The 16,357-nt window shown below is 49.7% G+C and overlaps 1 protein-coding gene across 3 annotated transcripts in view; it reads left to right on the plus strand.

The window, feature by feature from the left end:
* Positions 1-16,357, plus strand: part of EGFR (epidermal growth factor receptor) — a 210,112-nt gene that overhangs the window by 180,007 nt on the left and 13,748 nt on the right. For all 3 annotated transcript variants that reach the window (XM_078442597.2, XM_060632158.3, XM_081795013.1), the window contains exons 20-22: positions 3,513-3,698; positions 14,699-14,854; positions 15,770-15,845. In XM_078442597.2, the coding sequence (XP_078298723.1) occupies positions 3,513-3,698; positions 14,699-14,854; positions 15,770-15,845 (418 nt within the window). The remainder of the gene's footprint in view (positions 1-3,512; positions 3,699-14,698; positions 14,855-15,769; positions 15,846-16,357) is intronic.

The following is a 16,357-nucleotide window of genomic DNA, read 5'->3' on the forward strand; positions in this document are numbered from 1 at the left end:
TGCCCCAATTCTTAACCTAAAATAGTTCACAGCTGAAGGAGAAAAGTGAAAAGGAAGGCATCAAACATCATTTTGGCAACCGGGACAAAATAATAGACTTTCAAGGTCCCAAAGCCTCAGAGGCACCCTGCCATGTGACTCAGCCTCGGGGTCTCCGAACTGAACGTGGGCTCTGCCTGCCGGTCTGTGCGCGTGGCTGGTGTGTCCAGTCCAGACACTGTTGTGGACTACCACACATTCTTTCTGCAAGTCACAGTGCACCTTTGAGATTCCAAGATAAACAGCTCAGAACAAAGCTCGCTTCAACTTCTGTGCACACCAAGGAGGACACACGACCAAACAGCGTGTCCATTGTTTTTGGGGGCGGGGCGGAAGCGATGACCTAGTTCTGTTGCACTATCGGATTTGAATAGGATCAGGGACCTGGCAGGGCTCCAGGCTCTGTGTGGCCCGACACCCACGCCCGAGCTCCGTTCCCCGATCCCCCCTGTCCAGGTCAGCTCCTCGCGGCCCCACAACAGATGGGCAGCTCAAACTGCTCTGCTCTGCAGATTTTTCTCCCCTCGAAAATGAATACAACATGTTTCCAAATCTCAACCAGATCTTGAGAAAATAGGAACGGCCAGAGGACTTCTTTGGAGTTATGGTTGTACAGTTTCCCAGGCTTGGGGGAGAGACGTGATTTGTGCTTTTCTGGCAATCGCGTGGCCTCTTAATTTTTCCATAGACTTCCCAGTTTAAGTTTAGGGAAGGCAATGGAAAAAGAATGCAAACATTTATATATGTGCTGTGTGTGTCACGAGGTCTCCGAGCTTTCTGGTAGCCTGTTAACCAGAGCGCTCAACAAGGCATCACAGGAGACCACAGGGTGCAGCATGTGGGGTGAGGAGGGGGCTCGTGGAGGGTGCCTCCCTTGTGAGGAGACCCTTCTGTGGGCCCAGCTCTGACACAAGGCATCTCCATTTGCCTCCCTGGGCCTCAGTTTCCCTTTCAGGCAAGTAACGGCCTCAGAAGAAATGGGACTTGCAGGACCCTCCAGTTCTAAGTTTTATAAACAGCCCTTCTCCAAGATTAAACGATGTTTGAATGTGCATAAGTGTCAAATGTCTACCCTGCCCTTAAATGTTGTGATACGATGTTTATAATACAGAAGAAATACCAGCTCTCCCAGCTCTCCCTGCAAGGAGAGGGCCTAGGCCTGCAGGAAAGCATCCACACAGACGTTGGCAGCGAATGTTAAAAGCTAAGGGAATTTTTGTTGCTGTTGTTAATGGGAGTGGCACGGTCTCTGATTTGCTTTGAATTTCTGCCTTTGTTTGATTTCAGTGTAGTTCAGTCCTGACCGTTTTGAGGCACTTATGTGCCTAGACAGGTGTTTGGTACCACTGGAAGGACAAAAGAGGAATAAATGTCCACCCTCGCACCAAGGCATTAACCCCACTTGCTGAGGCCTCAGGTACATGCAGGGGATATTGAGGCGACAAATGAACAGCGTTTGCCAACAAAATATGGCGCTAAATAGGCAAATGACGGGAGCTGAGAATGTAGTCCTTTCCTCAAAGAGCTTGATGGGGAGGGAGGACATTTTCAGAATCACACAAGTATTTAAGAGCAGATTATGATTAGTGCTCCTGAGCACTCAGAATCCCCTGGGGGGTTTGTTCAAACAGATTGCTGGGCGCACCTCCCGGCATCTCACACGGTAGGGTAGGCCTGGGTGGGGCCCAGGAATTTGTATCTCCAGCAAGTTCCCAGGCAGTGAAGAGCCTGCTCCCCCAAGGAAAAACTGCGAGATGCCAAGAGAGTTTGAGACTGGGGAGTCGGGAAGGCCCCTCGGAGGAGGAGTCAGAGAAGGAAAGAGGAGGTGGAAAGACATTCCAGGCAGAGGCCCTCTTGTGGGCGAGGGCCTGAGGGAGGTTGAGAGAGCCCAGAGCAGGAAGAAGGGGAAGGAGGGGGGGTGGGGGGTTCCGGAGAAGGGGCTGACGTTCAAGGCCTGGGGCTGCCCAGGAACTGTGAGGCCGGAGAAAGGCTGAAGGCAAGAAACATGATGTGATCAGGTTTGAGTTTGGGAGTATGTGTATTGCCCTCCACCCCCAGCCCAGCGACCTGTGTCCTCGGTCTCTTCTGTCACCCCTGGCTCCTGTGATGTTCTTACCCAAGCATCCCCCTTCTCCTGGGGGCCAAGTCCACATTCCGCCCTCAGGAGTGGTGGGAATATATGAAAGAACTTCTGAGCTCTCTGTTGCAGGCCATGTGGTCCCTGTCACATCTGAATTAAAGGTGTTCGAAGGGAGGACAGAATTTATGGGTGCTGTTGAGACAGAAGAGAGGGTCCCATTGTGTGCGCAGTTGGAAATAAAACCTGCTTCTTGCACCCAAGAATAGAAGGGTTAAAATAAAGTCTGTAGTCACAGTTCTGTGTCCCAAAAGGCCTCTGCCGTGACAGCCAGTTAAATGAGGGAGGGGGCACTTTGCAGAACAGCACAGTTTCCCATCTTGAGACTGAGGCACGGCGGCAGCATCGACCCCCCTCTCTTGAGAAATGAATCCTGGGCAGGGGCGCCTGGGTGGCTCAGTCGGTTAAGTGTCTGGCTCTCAGTTTCAGCTCAGGTTATGATCTCACAGTTCGTGGGTTCGAGCCCCACATCGGGCTTTGCGCTGACGGTGTGGAGGCTGCTTGGGATTCAGTCTCTCCCTCTGTCTCTCTCTGCCCCTCCCCGACATGCTCGCATGTGCGCACGCGTTCCTCTCTCTCTCTCTCTCTCTCACACACACACAAAAATACATAAAAACTTAAAACAACAACATCAACAAAAAACAAATGAATCCTGGGCAGCCAACAGAGTCTGCAGTCACTGTAACGTAATGCCCTCTGTCCGGTTCAAAGCCACCCAGAAGGGCCTCTCTGGCTCTACTCCCAGGACCATGGTGGTGCGGTAGACCATTGTCCACTGAGACCCGGCCTTGTTGAGAAGTGAGGTCTCTCGCTGGGGCCACTTGCGGGCTTGTGTGACCTCTGCTGGGAACTTTCGCCCTCGTACCTCTGGACGCGTGTCTCCATTCAGCGAGAAAGGCATTACCAAGGCGTAGGGGCCCAGACACGGATTTCTGCAGCCCTGACAACATTTCAGGGTGCAGCAGCTTTGGCCTTCGGACAGAGGTCTTAAGAACAGAGATGTCAGCGGGTTCCATTTTCATTCAGTGTGCTGTTGCCAAATGCTGCGCGGGTCTCTCTGTAGACGGAAAGCCTTGCTTCACACTCACAGGGTCCCATCTTCCACTCATGGGTCCTTTCACAGCCTGATACGTATGCAGTAGACCTCGCGTGAATGTAAATGTCCATTGCACTGAATCTTTCATGGGCCGCCCCGTCCTCCGCAAGTACACACTTTGGAACTCAAAATCACGTTTGCGCTTTGCTTCTTTTTACCTGGAAAGGGCTCTGCCTGCCTCTCCCGTCAGCCACCATAGGGGGACCTTTCTAATGCTTTCCTCTCCTCTCCTTCATGCAGGAAGCTTACGTGATGGCCAGTGTGGACAATCCCCACGTGTGCCGCCTCCTGGGCATCTGCCTGACGTCCACGGTCCAGCTCATCACACAGCTCATGCCCTTCGGCTGCCTCCTGGACTATGTCCGCGAGCACAAGGACAACATTGGCTCCCAGTACCTGCTCAACTGGTGTGTGCAGATTGCGAAGGTAAGTCGACGTGGAAGCCCACCCAGATGGGTTGTGCACAGAGCAGGGCCCAGCTCCGAAAGTAGGGTAGAGATGCCCACTAAACAGGAGGTGCGGCTGCCTTAGCTCGCGGTGCCTATCCCTCATGGCCTGGGAGGATGCGGTCATTCGTGGGAGCCCCGAAGAAAAACAACAAGGGGAAAAAAATAAAGACAGCTGGAAAATCGACAATTGGGTTCTCCATCCTGGGACAACTAAGTTTGCCGCAAGGGTACATGCGTGAGTGTGCGTGTGTACCCAGACACACAACATACGCTCTCCATTATTTTGGTTTCAGTTGAATTGATTGCTTTTGGCATCAAATCAGTGCCTGTCCCACTGCACGTTGAAAATCTAATGATATGACTACATTTAAACAATTTTCTCTTTATTAGGTGGTTAGTATGATTTGATGGCCAATGCTCTCATTTCTCTGGCGTTCTTTGTGTTGACTATTACGGTCAAGATGTGGCTTCTGCCCAGTCGGGACTTGATAACAAGGCAAGCAGGGAGGCTGAGGCCGAGGCTGGGACTCAGATGGCAGTGTGGCTGTGACGACAAGGGCAGGTGCTGGGTGTGAGACCCGGCAGGTGAACAGGTGCTTCTGCTGCTTCACTGGGACTCCTCATGTGCCCACCCCTCCTCTGTTAACAGGCCTGATCCAGAGTGAGGGAGGGCGGATAATGCTTGGCCAGGTGGCCCTACCTGTGTGCTGAGGACAGAAGCAGAGCCATGTGCTGGGTATTTAAGTACCCATCTGGCCTCCAAAGGACTTGTACTTTAATCTCAAAATTCCCCCCCTTTTTTTTTAATGTTTATTTATTTTTGAGAGAGTGCGAGGTGGGGAGGGGCAGAGAGAAGGGGACAGAGGATCTGAAGCGCGCTCTGTGCTGACAGGCCGACAGCAGCGAGCTCGTAGCGGGGCTCGGACTCACAAACGGCGAGATCATGACCCGAGCCGAAGTCAGTTACTGAACCGATGGAGTGGCCCAGGCTCCCCTCAGACCTCTCTCTCTTGATCCCAGCACTGCATCAGTTATTTGCAACCCAACTGGCCAAATTCTGTTTTTTCCTGGCAATGTTTTACTGGGTTGAATTTGGGGAGTTTGTGGGCAGGCCCCTTTCTGAGCGTGCATGTCATTGACATTGTCTGTCTCCCCAGTGCGGCAGGGTGTGGAGGGGTGTGCTGGGGCCACAGAGTCAGAAAGCCTGTCTTCCACCGGGTGTTGTTTGGTTCCTGCCTGCTCACATCACCCTGTGTCGTGGTGGTAGTCAGTCCCGTGGAATTACTCTGGCAGTTGTTCTGATCTTAATTCCTAGCAGGTGTGTGAGGTGACTGATAGGACAAATAAAACATGTCTGGGGCACTGGCCAGCCAGTGGATGCCCATAATACCACAGGACAGACTCTTGCTGAGAGCACTGGCACCAAGGGAAGGCAGGCTCCTTTCCTGAATCCAGGGTTCTGGGCCATGTTGGCCAAGTGGGAGACCACCTCCCAGGATGACCAGAGTGCAGCACGTTGCTGTTTATTCCGGTGCCATCTACAGCTGCTGGAGGCTCCCAGCACCCTGGGAAGTGGGGGGGCTCTCCTCTTCTCACCGTCTCTAGTCTCCTGGTGTTCCTGTCATTCTCCCAGCCGTACCCTGGCCACAGAGCAGAGGGGTTATTCGTGTTATTAGAGAACAGCCCTGGAAGTGGGGAGCCATGCCTCAGATGCTGTGGTTTCATGAAAATGCTCATTATTTCTGTGACTGGTTTAGTTTCCTGAGGCTGCCACAAATTGTCACAGACTGGTGGCTTACCACAACGGTAACTCACCCTGTCACAACTCTGCAGCTCAGCAGTCCAAAATCAAGGTGCCAGCTGGGCCATGCCCTGTCCGAAGGCTCTAGGGAAGAATCTGTCCTTGCCTTTCCTTTTTTGGTAGCTCTAGACATCCCCAGGCTCCTGGCTGTGTCCCTCCAACCTCTGCCTGAGTCTTCACATAGCCTCCTTCTCTGTGTCTCAGTCAAAATTGCCTTTTCCATTCTCTTAAAAGACACCTGTCACCCCTAAATCCAGGGTGATTTCATCCGAGACCTTTACCTGGTTACATCTCCAACACCCTGTGTCCAAACAAACCAGGTCACTTTCTGAGGCTCCTGGTCAGCATGAAACTCAGGGACCCTATTCAGTCCGGAACAGTGGCTGATCTGGGGGAGGAGGTGGTTAGCCCCAAGTAGGTTTTACTGAATATAGAATTATTCCTAGAGGTCTGCTCATACACTGACTCCTGAACCCAGAAATTCTCACTTAGCTTTCTTCCTCGATTATCTAAGGCAACAAACTGGGAGTATGGCCCTCCGTACCTTGCTTTATTTGCTTTATTTTCTTTTAAGCACATCTTGCTACCTGGGAAGATGTGGCTTATGTACTTGTTCACTCGAGCATGTGCCCACCTGCCCCATCTGGAAGGTGAGCCCTGGAAGAGTGGGTGTCCTGGCCGCATCGCCACCCGGGGCAGAGTGTCCAGATCTCTGTATACCTGCGGCCAGCTTCTCCTCCCAGATTCATGAGGCCCACTTCACCAGAGGGTGCCAAAAGACTGAGCATTTCTTCTCTAATTATCTCATGGCAACCACCAGCTCCACGAAAGTGACATTTCTTGTGATGGGGCACATAGCCTCAGCAAGTTTTGTCCAATACAGAACTGTGTTTACAAGTCAGCGGACTGTAGATCCAAATCTCAGTGGTGGCATTTATTAGCCATGTGACCTCCGGCAAGTTGCTTGTCTTTTTGTGCCTAGTCTCTTTGGCTGTAAACGAGATTCTGCCATTGGTCCTCCCGGGTGGCGAGGACAACCCCATTTAGCCTCTGTGACGCATCTATCATGGTTCCCGCATGCATGTGGTGCTCACTGAATGCTCCCTCTCTCAGTTTCTTGCCCCGTATTTTGGCTAAGTTTTGTTGCATCAACAACTGATATCTAAGCTGAAATGCTGTCTTCCTCGAGTTGTACATCCGCTTTCATTTAGTAGAACATCTCCTGTTTCCGGATCTTCTTGCAGTCGTGAGTTTTTTTGTTTTTTTTTTTTTTTCCTCTCTCTCCTTTGCAACCTTACGTTTCAGTCTGCCTGACCCCTGGTGTCTACAAAGTTGGAAGTGTATTTTACCCTAAACACCAGCTTCTCCGACCAAAATGGAAAAAAAAACACACAAACATAAATATGCTGGTAGCCACAGCAAGGAGGAATTCAGCTTTGCCTGGGCCCTGTCATAGGAGTTACCAGAGTCCCCGAGTTGAGTTTCCAGGGCCTGAGAGTTTTGCAAGATCGTTCTCTGTATAACGTTGCTCACAATTTCAGCCCGTTAATTGAAATCCACTATTCTGTCTATTGTACTTTGTTTAGCTCTACTTCACATTGATGTTCTTCCAGGTGGTGGCTGTTAGCGGTCTGGGGTAGATTTGCTCTCTAATTCAGAAGAGAAATCTTTTCCCACTCTATTTGAATAGCTGTAGTGATGGAGTGCCTGTCCCGGAGGGAAAGGAAAACAATGGTTTCCTCAGTTGTGAAGAGAGAAATTTGCTCTTGGGTTAGTGACTTTTTATCTAAGTATGAAATGCTGTTTTTGAAACCACCCAGAAACACTTAGTGGCTGACCAGAAACTAAACTCGTGGCATTTTTAAAGTGGGATGCATTGACTTATAAACGTCCTGCATTGATTTACAAAGGCATGGACTCTCTTGGGAAGTTTTTTCAATATTGATGGAGAGCTGGCCACTGTTAGGCAAGTTTATTTTCCTGGCTGAACTGCTGAGAGGACAAATTATATCACCTGGGCAAAAGGAAAAGAAAAGAGAAGAAGGAAGGGACTCGGTCAGGATGGGACTGGGAGAGCAGAAGAGAGCCACAGCCCCTCACCGTACACGGTGAAAATGGATTCTATTCTCCGGTCTCAGGACCGCCACCTGTCCCCCATCAGAAAGATCTTTCTTTCCTAAGCTCCTGGCTCATGAGGCCGGGTAGCTCCCACTTGCTGGGACTTAGCTGCTTCAGAAAGTGTATCCACTCTTTCTGGCTACATAAGGCAGCTAGTAAGTCCGAAAATATATCAGATGGCACAATAATGTTATAGTATGTTCTAATCTGAAAGATCCTATCATCCTATCATCCATCTCTTGGAAAATACCCCTCCGAGTATCCGTTGTCCCGCACATTATTGCAAAGTCCTGCAGGAAAGCAAGCTCTCCGGACTGTGCTTAATCCGTCATTTTCCCAAACCTTTGGGACAAAAGAACTTTCTCATCACCTAACCCTGATTAAGATCTCACGGAGTTGAGTTTTCAGGGAATTGGCATACATCGCGGATCCTCGGGATCAGGCCCCAGTGGGGTTTGAAGACAGAAGGCAGGAGGCAGCAGAGGCTCTCGGGAAGACACGGGCTGCAGGGCCATTCTCTGACCACAGCTCGATGGGCACCAAACCATGCTTAGGTCAGGCTGTGAGATACAGTTTAATAAGGATAAACTTAAAAAGTTAGTTCAAAGCTTTCATTTTAGAAGTACACGGGATTACTTGGTGTGGTGTAAGTTTATTTGAAGAAGCCCCAGGTGTTTTCATGGGCTACACATTTGTCAGAACCGTCACTGCCTGGGAGCCGCTAAAAGGGGGAGGAGACAAGATGGGCAGAGCCATTCGCAGGTTATCAGGTCCAGGTGAGGAGAAAGAAGTGCTCGTTCTACCCTGATGTAGCCAGAACATTCCAGGCCACGTATGTTCGGTTCTGGGTGCCCCGTCATGAAATCCATGTTGACAAACTCTACTGTGGTCATAATAGATGAGCAGGGGTGTGAGAGAATGAAAATCACGCTGGCTGAAGAACTAGGAAAAGAGCTACAGTCTGTTAGTCTAACCAGGGTGTCGTGGCAAACAGACACTCCATTCTCTGGAACTTCAGATGCACAGACTCCTGGTCCCACCTGGGCTCTGGCCTTCCCACTCAGGTCAGCTCCCTCTACACCCCAGGTCAGGATTCATCAAGGTGAGGTTCAAGGTGCAGCCCAAGGGTGCTGATTCACCACTGACCTCTGCTCTGTCCTCAGAAAGGACGACTTCCAGGAGCTGATTCCCCTGCAAAGCACCCTCCTCCGTAAACACCTAGGCAACAAGACAGATCAGCAACAGAGCCAAACAGTAGATCCAGTTACCAGAAATTTCAGTTATTTGGATTATTTTTTACTTATTCTCGAATGTTCCACAAAAGGTTACGGTTGCATTTAATCAACCTAAATGATCGCTTTGCAGGAAGTCATTAAAAAGCCAAAAGTTACTGTGCTATTAAAATATCAAAGCATCAAAATACCAACGTTTAGATATTTCACTTCGTCATTTCTTGGGCGTGTATGTGCCAGTATTAGGAATCGTGTGAAATAGATGTATAAATAAGATGAAATTTCTTATCTCCCCAGTTTATAAGCCAGTGAGGGAACCGGAGCCACACAGCTAGCAGTGTTGCAGGGAGTGAATGGTCAGAGCAGGAGAGCTGGGTGCAGGGAGGACAGACTCCCGCAGGCTGCTATGAAGAACACACGGGGTCCGGCAAGGTGGGCTCAGTCTGTCAGCCAGGCACCAGGTGCTGTGAGGACAGTGGGGAGGGGACAGGAGGGATGGGCAGGGGATGGGCACACCAGCCTGTGGCTTAGCCTCGAGAGTTCTGTGCTGGAGACGTGAGTGAGAGGCCTGACCCGCCTGTTGGCAGTGAGCACACAGTGAGAGGTGGCCATCCCACAGTGTCAGGAATGCAGAGCAGCTCAGGGGCTGAGAGCTGGGCTGCTGCGGGAAGGGAAGGGCAGGGTGTGGAGCTAGAGAGGAGGAGGGGAGGCCCCGGCAGGGCCCCGTAAGCCCCAACAAGAAGACAGCTTCGGATGAAGAAAGCAAAGGGCGCCTCTCGGGAATTTGTTCACGATCAGACTTTTTGGGAAAGTGGAGGAGTCGCAGCCTAATTCAAGCTCACGGCAAAAGGGAGGGAGAAGTGTGGGTGGATTTGGCAGTTTGGGGGAGATGATGAAGGGCTTTCACTGGGCACCATCCTGAGTGTTCTACATGGATTAACTTATTTAACCATCTGAGGAGCCCAATTTACATATGGGGAAACTGAGGCACAGGCATGTGTAAGTCACTTGCCGAGGTCTTGAGCTAGTTAAGTAGCAAAATCAGGATTGGGCCCCAGGCAGCCAGTCTCCCAAGTCCATACTGTTTTGTATTCTTCTCTTTTTTTTTTTTTTTTAAAATATATTTATTTAAAGTCAAGTTAGTTAACATAAAGTTTCAGTGATTCATCACTTACATATAACACCCAGTACTCATCCTTAACAGGTGCCCTCCTTAATGCCCATCATCCATTTAGCCCATCCCCCACGGACCTCCCTTCCAGCAACCCTCAGTTTGTTCTCTATAGTTAAGAGTCTTTTATGGTCTGCCTCCCTCTCTGTTTTTATTTTTCCTTCCCTTCCTCTATGTTCATCTGTTTTGTTTCTTAAATTTCACATATGAGTGAAATCATATGATATTTGTCTGACTTATTTCGCTTAGCATAATACACTCTAGTTCCATCCACGTTGTTGCAAATGGCAAGATTTCACTCCTTTTGATGTCCGAGTAAAACTCCATTGTATATATAAACCACATCTTCTTTATCCATTCATCAGCTGTTGGATGTTTGGGCTCTTTCCATACTTTGGCTGTTGTTGATAGTGCTGCTATAAACATCGGGGTGCGTGTGCTCCTTCAAATCAGCATTTTTGTAGCCTTTGGATAAATACCTAGTAGTGCAACTGCTGGGTTGTAGACTAGTTCTATTTTTAATTTTTTGAGGAATTTCTGTTCTTTTTTCCACAGTGATTGCACCAGTTTGCATTCCCACCAACAGTGCAAAGGGGTTCTTCTTTCTCTGCATCCTCGCCGACATCTGTGGTTGCCTGAGTTGTTAATTTTAGCCATTTTGACAGGTGTGAGGTGATATCTCATCGTGGTTTTCATTTTCCGTACTCTTGCACTTGCTGTCATGGCTCAGGGCAGAACCCACAGACCAGTGAGCCTGGCTGGTCTCCTGTCCCCTCACAGTAGGATGTTGGTGCCAAACGAGCCCTGTCTGGGATTGGAAATTCTGACACTTTCTACCTCTTCTGGGTAGGGGCTCAGTGGTAGGTGAAACATACTATTGAGTTTACTCTGCCAAAACCATCTGCCAACCTCTCTACTTCCTACTTTGTGCCATTTCCGTACTCACGAAGTCAGGGGTCAATGGACTCCCCATGGCTGTTTATGAAATAGAACAGAAATGGATCCCAGCCTCTCACTCTGGACTCCTCCCAAGAGTTGTAGGATGCTGCAGCCCTCGGGGAAAAGAGTCTGTAAATGTCAAACCCAACCACCCCCAGTCCTTTCTTCTTCCGTAGGTGGTATGCCAGAAAAATCCTTAATATCCGTGTGAAGCATATCCCTGGGCTTCTCTTGTGTGCATACAGGTTCCAAGCTGGCTCTTCAAATTCCCGTATAACCTTCGTATTTCAAAATTCATCCTAGCTGTCCTGTAGTAATTAACAAAAATAAATATGTTGATTTAAATTAAAGAGAGGATCTCTTCAGGAAATGAGCTCCCCAAAGAGGCCCTACTGAGCCCGTGCTGATACAGCTTCCTGTGGTTCTCTGTGTAGATGGGCTCTTATCACGTCTCTTATCTTTGCTGACTGGTTAAAATATAACTTTGCTGGGCACTGAGATGGTCTTTGAAACTGCCTCTATAGTGTGGGACAGAGACTTGATGAACAGAGTTTTATCTAAGTTCAAATGAGCCTAATCTTGCCGCCCCCAAATCATCTCTGATTTAAACCCCTCTGGCTGATTAGCTGGTGCTCCAGAGGATGTAAACGGCTCTTTCCTCCCCATTCCCAAGGCTTCTCTAAAGACTGATGTTCTGAGAAGACGTCACAATTTATTAAAGTGGTTCTGGTCCTTTAAAGACCGGAGGGTCTTTTTGTTTGTTTATTTGGAGTTTCTTCGACATCTGAGGCAGCCTTTGGGCCAGCATGCGAGTATCAGTAGGAAATTAGGTCTGGGTCCCAATGGTGGTCTTAAGGACCCAGAGCACTTGGTCTGACCAGCCTCTAGACCCTCTGGGGCGGCTCTCAAGGTGGTCATGTGGGTGCCAGGACCCCAGCGCCAGAGTGGCTTTCTTTGGAGGTGTATTTGAAATGCCTGGCACATCATCAGTGCTCACAACTGTCCACTGCTCTGATCATTCATTCATTCATTCATTTTCCAACGACTTTTGTGCAAATGTGTCCAGTGCACAGATTGTTAGGCATTCCAATAGGCAGAATGAAAGGTTTGAGATGGTAGTTAGACGAAGCTGGAAATTCCCTCTAACGTCCCCCCTTGGGGGTCTTGTGAACTCAGAGCACAAATTTGAAATAAAGCGAGAGGGATAGGGCAAGGTTGACGGGCTCCCATGTGTCAGGACTTAATGTGTGATCATTACTATATGAATGTGCAATAGCTACGTGATCCCTACCACTGAGGAAATCTTCGGGAAAGGTCTGATGAGCACGCAAGCCATGCAGGGTGGAAGGAAAAAGAGAAAACAAGGGCAAGAGAGAGAAGAAAGGAGGGAGAACAAGTGAGCTAATACAGCTTGGAATGCACATGTTGCGCTAACCAGGCGAGAGGCCAAGCTCAATTAACCCTTTTGGAATGGGTAAGAGTACACCATGTTTAATAGAGGACTTACTCTTGTATAAGAGACAGGAGGACCAAGCAGGAACCAAAGGAGAAAAGGAAGCTGATGAATGGAGCCCCCTGTGAAGGGGTCGTGGGGAGAGGTTACAGGGCGTAGTAAGTCAGCCTTCTGTTTGGAAGTGTTTTCCCAGCTTCTGTTCCTTCCCTCTCACTCTCCACATGCCATTCCTAAATAATAATCCCTAATTTGGAAACGCTGTCCCAGGGAGAGCCTGCTGGTTTCCTCTTGAGTAGACGTGAGCCCTATTAACCTTATTATGCAGCACCTGAGAAATCTTAGAACGGGGGCACTTAAGTCAAACAGTATCTTAAACATTCAGGAACTTTCTAGATAGTACCACAGAGAAGAGAGACATGGGAATTAATCATTTTTTCCCAAGGAAAGAAAAACATTGAAGCCCTCAAAAATAGCCTGCAAAGACTAATTACTGGTAGCATCTTCCTAAGATCCTACTTTCCTATGAGGGTTAGTTTTGCTCTAGAAAGAAAAAATTGGGGGCGCCTGGGTGGCTCAGTCGGTTAAGCGTCCAACTTCAGCTCAGGTCATGATCTCACAGTTCATGGGTTCAAGCCCCGCGTCGGGCTCTGTGCTGACAGCTCAGAGCCTGGAACCTGCTTCGGATTCTGTGTCTCCCTCTCTCTCTGTCCCTCCTCTGCTTACACTCTGTCTCTCTCTCAAAAATAAATAAACATTAAAAAAAATAATAAGAAAAAAATTTTAATGTCACTTCACTAATAACATCCATGCAAAAGGAAGCAAAGAATTTGCCAGAAAATCTGGGAATCCATTCCTACCTACAGGTACTCCCTGCCATTGCCCCAACATGGAAGTCCCGCCATAGCTACGAAAAAGCTAGAGAGTAACACAGGGTCAGTGAAGCCCATTTGGTTCCATTTCATGCATTTCAATAAGCATTTCTGTGCCTGTCTTTACTGGGGACCTCATGAGTGTCGGCTGTAAAGGAGGTTGGAAACCTGGCCCATTCTCCCGGCTGGTGAGAGAGAGGCACATTTGTGAGTTAAGTGGGAGAGAATGTGGGACAAACAACATAAGATGTCTGCAGGACTTAATGGCTTCTCCCACCTGCCAGACTGGCCCTGCACAGAGGTGAGAGCTGCCACGCTCATGTCAACAGGTTGGAGCTTGGGAGGGTCCCAGGGAGCTTGGCTGAGCCAGGCAGGCATGGAGCAAGGAGGAGTAGCGGCCGGAAGTGACCTCACCTGCCAGCAGGAAGTGCGTGCGACAGACCCCAAGAAAGCTGTGGGCAAGGACAGGAGTTGAGGGGTAACACTTCTGGGAATTCAGGTGTCAGGCAATGTGGTGGGTGCTTCTCAAGTATTCTTTCTTTCTTTTGCTTTAGCAGTGACTCTGGTTACAACAGAATTAGGGCGGCAACCCAAAGAGGGGGTGGGAAGGGCCACCTTGTAAAAGCAGATGCAGTATCCACGTGATTGCAATGAAAAAAAAATCAAACTGGAAAAAGAAACAATCTTCTCCATTGGTAGCGAATCCCGTCAGGTCGTCCAGGGAAGCAGGAGGGGAGTGTGGCTTCACATCACCCAGAAGCAGGGCTCTGCCCCAGCCTGGTGAGCACCCTTACCTTCCCTGCTTCATAGATCAGCTAAGCACAGGGAAGGGGACACCAGGCAGGGGGCGCAGTTGCCTGAGTCCAGACAGTCGTCCAGCCAAGTCTCAGCCCTACAGCAGACTTCTGGCTCTGTCACTATTTAGTAGGTAGTTACTGGGGCACATGGGTGGCTCAGTTGGTTGGGCGTCCAACTTCGGCTCAGTTTGTGGGTTCGAGCTCCATGCCGGGCTCCGTGCTGACAGCTCAGAGCCGGGAGCCTGCTTCGGATTCTGTGTCTCCCTCACTCGCTGCCCCTCCCCTGCTTGCACTCTGTCTCTCTCTCTCTCTCTCTAAAAATGAATTACCATTAAAAAAAAAAAATTTAGAAGGTGGTTACTAGTGTTGAGGGTGCAAGTAACTGTGTCCTGCAGGGGAAGCACACAGATGGGTGCAAACACAAGTCCCTGACGCAGAAAGCTCAGAGCCTGTGTGAAGATGGCCTCAAATCCCTGTGTGCAGGCACCAGCTCTCCCCAGGGGAGCGCCTTGCCATCTTTGTATGAACCCGGGTCCGCGCTCTCCAGGGGAGTCGGCTAACCAGTGCGTTCCCTCACCGCACGGCCCCATGTTTCAGGGCATGAACTACCTGGAAGACCGGCGCTTGGTGCACCGTGACCTGGCAGCCAGGAATGTCCTGGTGAAGACGCCACAGCATGTCAAGATCACAGATTTTGGGCTGGCCAAACTGCTTGGCGCCGAGGAGAAAGAATACCACGCGGAAGGAGGCAAAGTAAGAAGCTGGCTGGTAGACCAGCAAGCATTTTCTTGCCAGCAAACTGACCCATGTAGGGGACCTTCTCAGAAGTTCTGGGTGAGGTCACAGCAGCTGCCCTGACACCTGGGTCGAGCCAGGGTCGTCTTCTGGCCGCGCAGGCTGGAGGCGCTGCTTTGAGAGCAGGATTTGCTGGCAGAGTGGGTATAGATGGTTCTATCACGTCCAGAGGCCAAAGCCACGACCGAGAGCCAGCTCTGTCTTCAGGTGACCGTTGGCCAAGGTTAGGTTTCAGCCTCCTCCTCCAGGATATAGCACCCTTCAGAGGAGCATCTGGGAAGTGTTACAGCTAATTTGGTGGCACACAGCTCTTGAGGACATCTTAGAAATATGGAAAATTCCCCATGCTGTTCTAGAGCTCCTGAGGGTCTCCGTGACTCTTGTAGAGTTGGCTCCCTCCTCCCAGACAGGCTTGAGGGTCCTCCGGGGGGCTCTCTCCCAGCACTGAGGGGTGCAGGTCCCCCAGGATTTCTGAAGCGGCTGTACCCCTCTTAAGCTTCATTCTGGCCTCTATGGCTCCAAGCAGCTTCAAACACCCCTAAACGTGAGGTGGCTAGGACCACAGTGCACGACCAGGGCCCCCAGCCCCCAGCAGGTGCACCCAGTTCACCAGAAGAGCCCACAGACCAAAGGTCCTCAGCTGAGGCATTTATGAAACTGCATGTGGGGACCAACAGAATAGCCCCGTTTTCTACCAGGTGTTAAACTTGCTCCTCCCGCTGGCGGGGGGAGCACTGCTCCTGGGGTACTGGGGTACAGTGGCCTGGCTCTCCCACATTTGTCACTTGTAATTTGTTCCAATGTGATCTAGTTTTTTTTCAACAGAGGGAAGCTAACAGTTTACCTTATTACTTTTTCTCTCATCCTTCCAAGGTGCCTATCAAGTGGATGGCTTTGGAATCAATTTTACACCGAATTTACACCCACCAAAGTGACGTCTGGAGCTATGGTGAGTCAAAATCTTGATGCTAATGAATGCGTACTGAGACTAAGCCGGCTTGTATTGTTTGTTGATTTACATTATATGCTCTGTCATCCAAATACTGTCTTTTGAGACAATGGCTGATAATAGTGTCCTCGTTGCTGTCTGTTATACTAAGGACATGACAAAGGAAATTGAGTCTAACTACCACACTGCCTGTCACTGGAGATATCAGTGAACTAGTCAAGAGGGGGGAAAGGGAGGGAGAGAGAGCTTGGACTTAGGAAATGCCTGTACCTGCGACATCAAACCAAACGTGACCTCTTGCCATGGATTTGAAGTGAACCAAAGGCAGATGACAAATGAGGTTTCATGGGGAAGCGTTTCCGGGTAGAGAAATGAGGTTTTGTGACGGACTAACTCAGTGGCTGTTGTTTCCTGCAGTGAATGGTGGTCTGTGTGTATCAGAGAGAATGACTTGACAAGAGTGCACTGTGAGGATGTGTCTGTGGGGAAAAAAATAATAATTGTAGGCAAGG

Source organism: Panthera onca, chromosome A2, assembly GCF_046562875.1.
Source record: "Panthera onca isolate mPanOnc1 chromosome A2, mPanOnc1 haplotype 2, whole genome shotgun sequence".
NCBI classification, from domain to species: Eukaryota; Metazoa; Chordata; class Mammalia; order Carnivora; family Felidae; genus Panthera; species Panthera onca.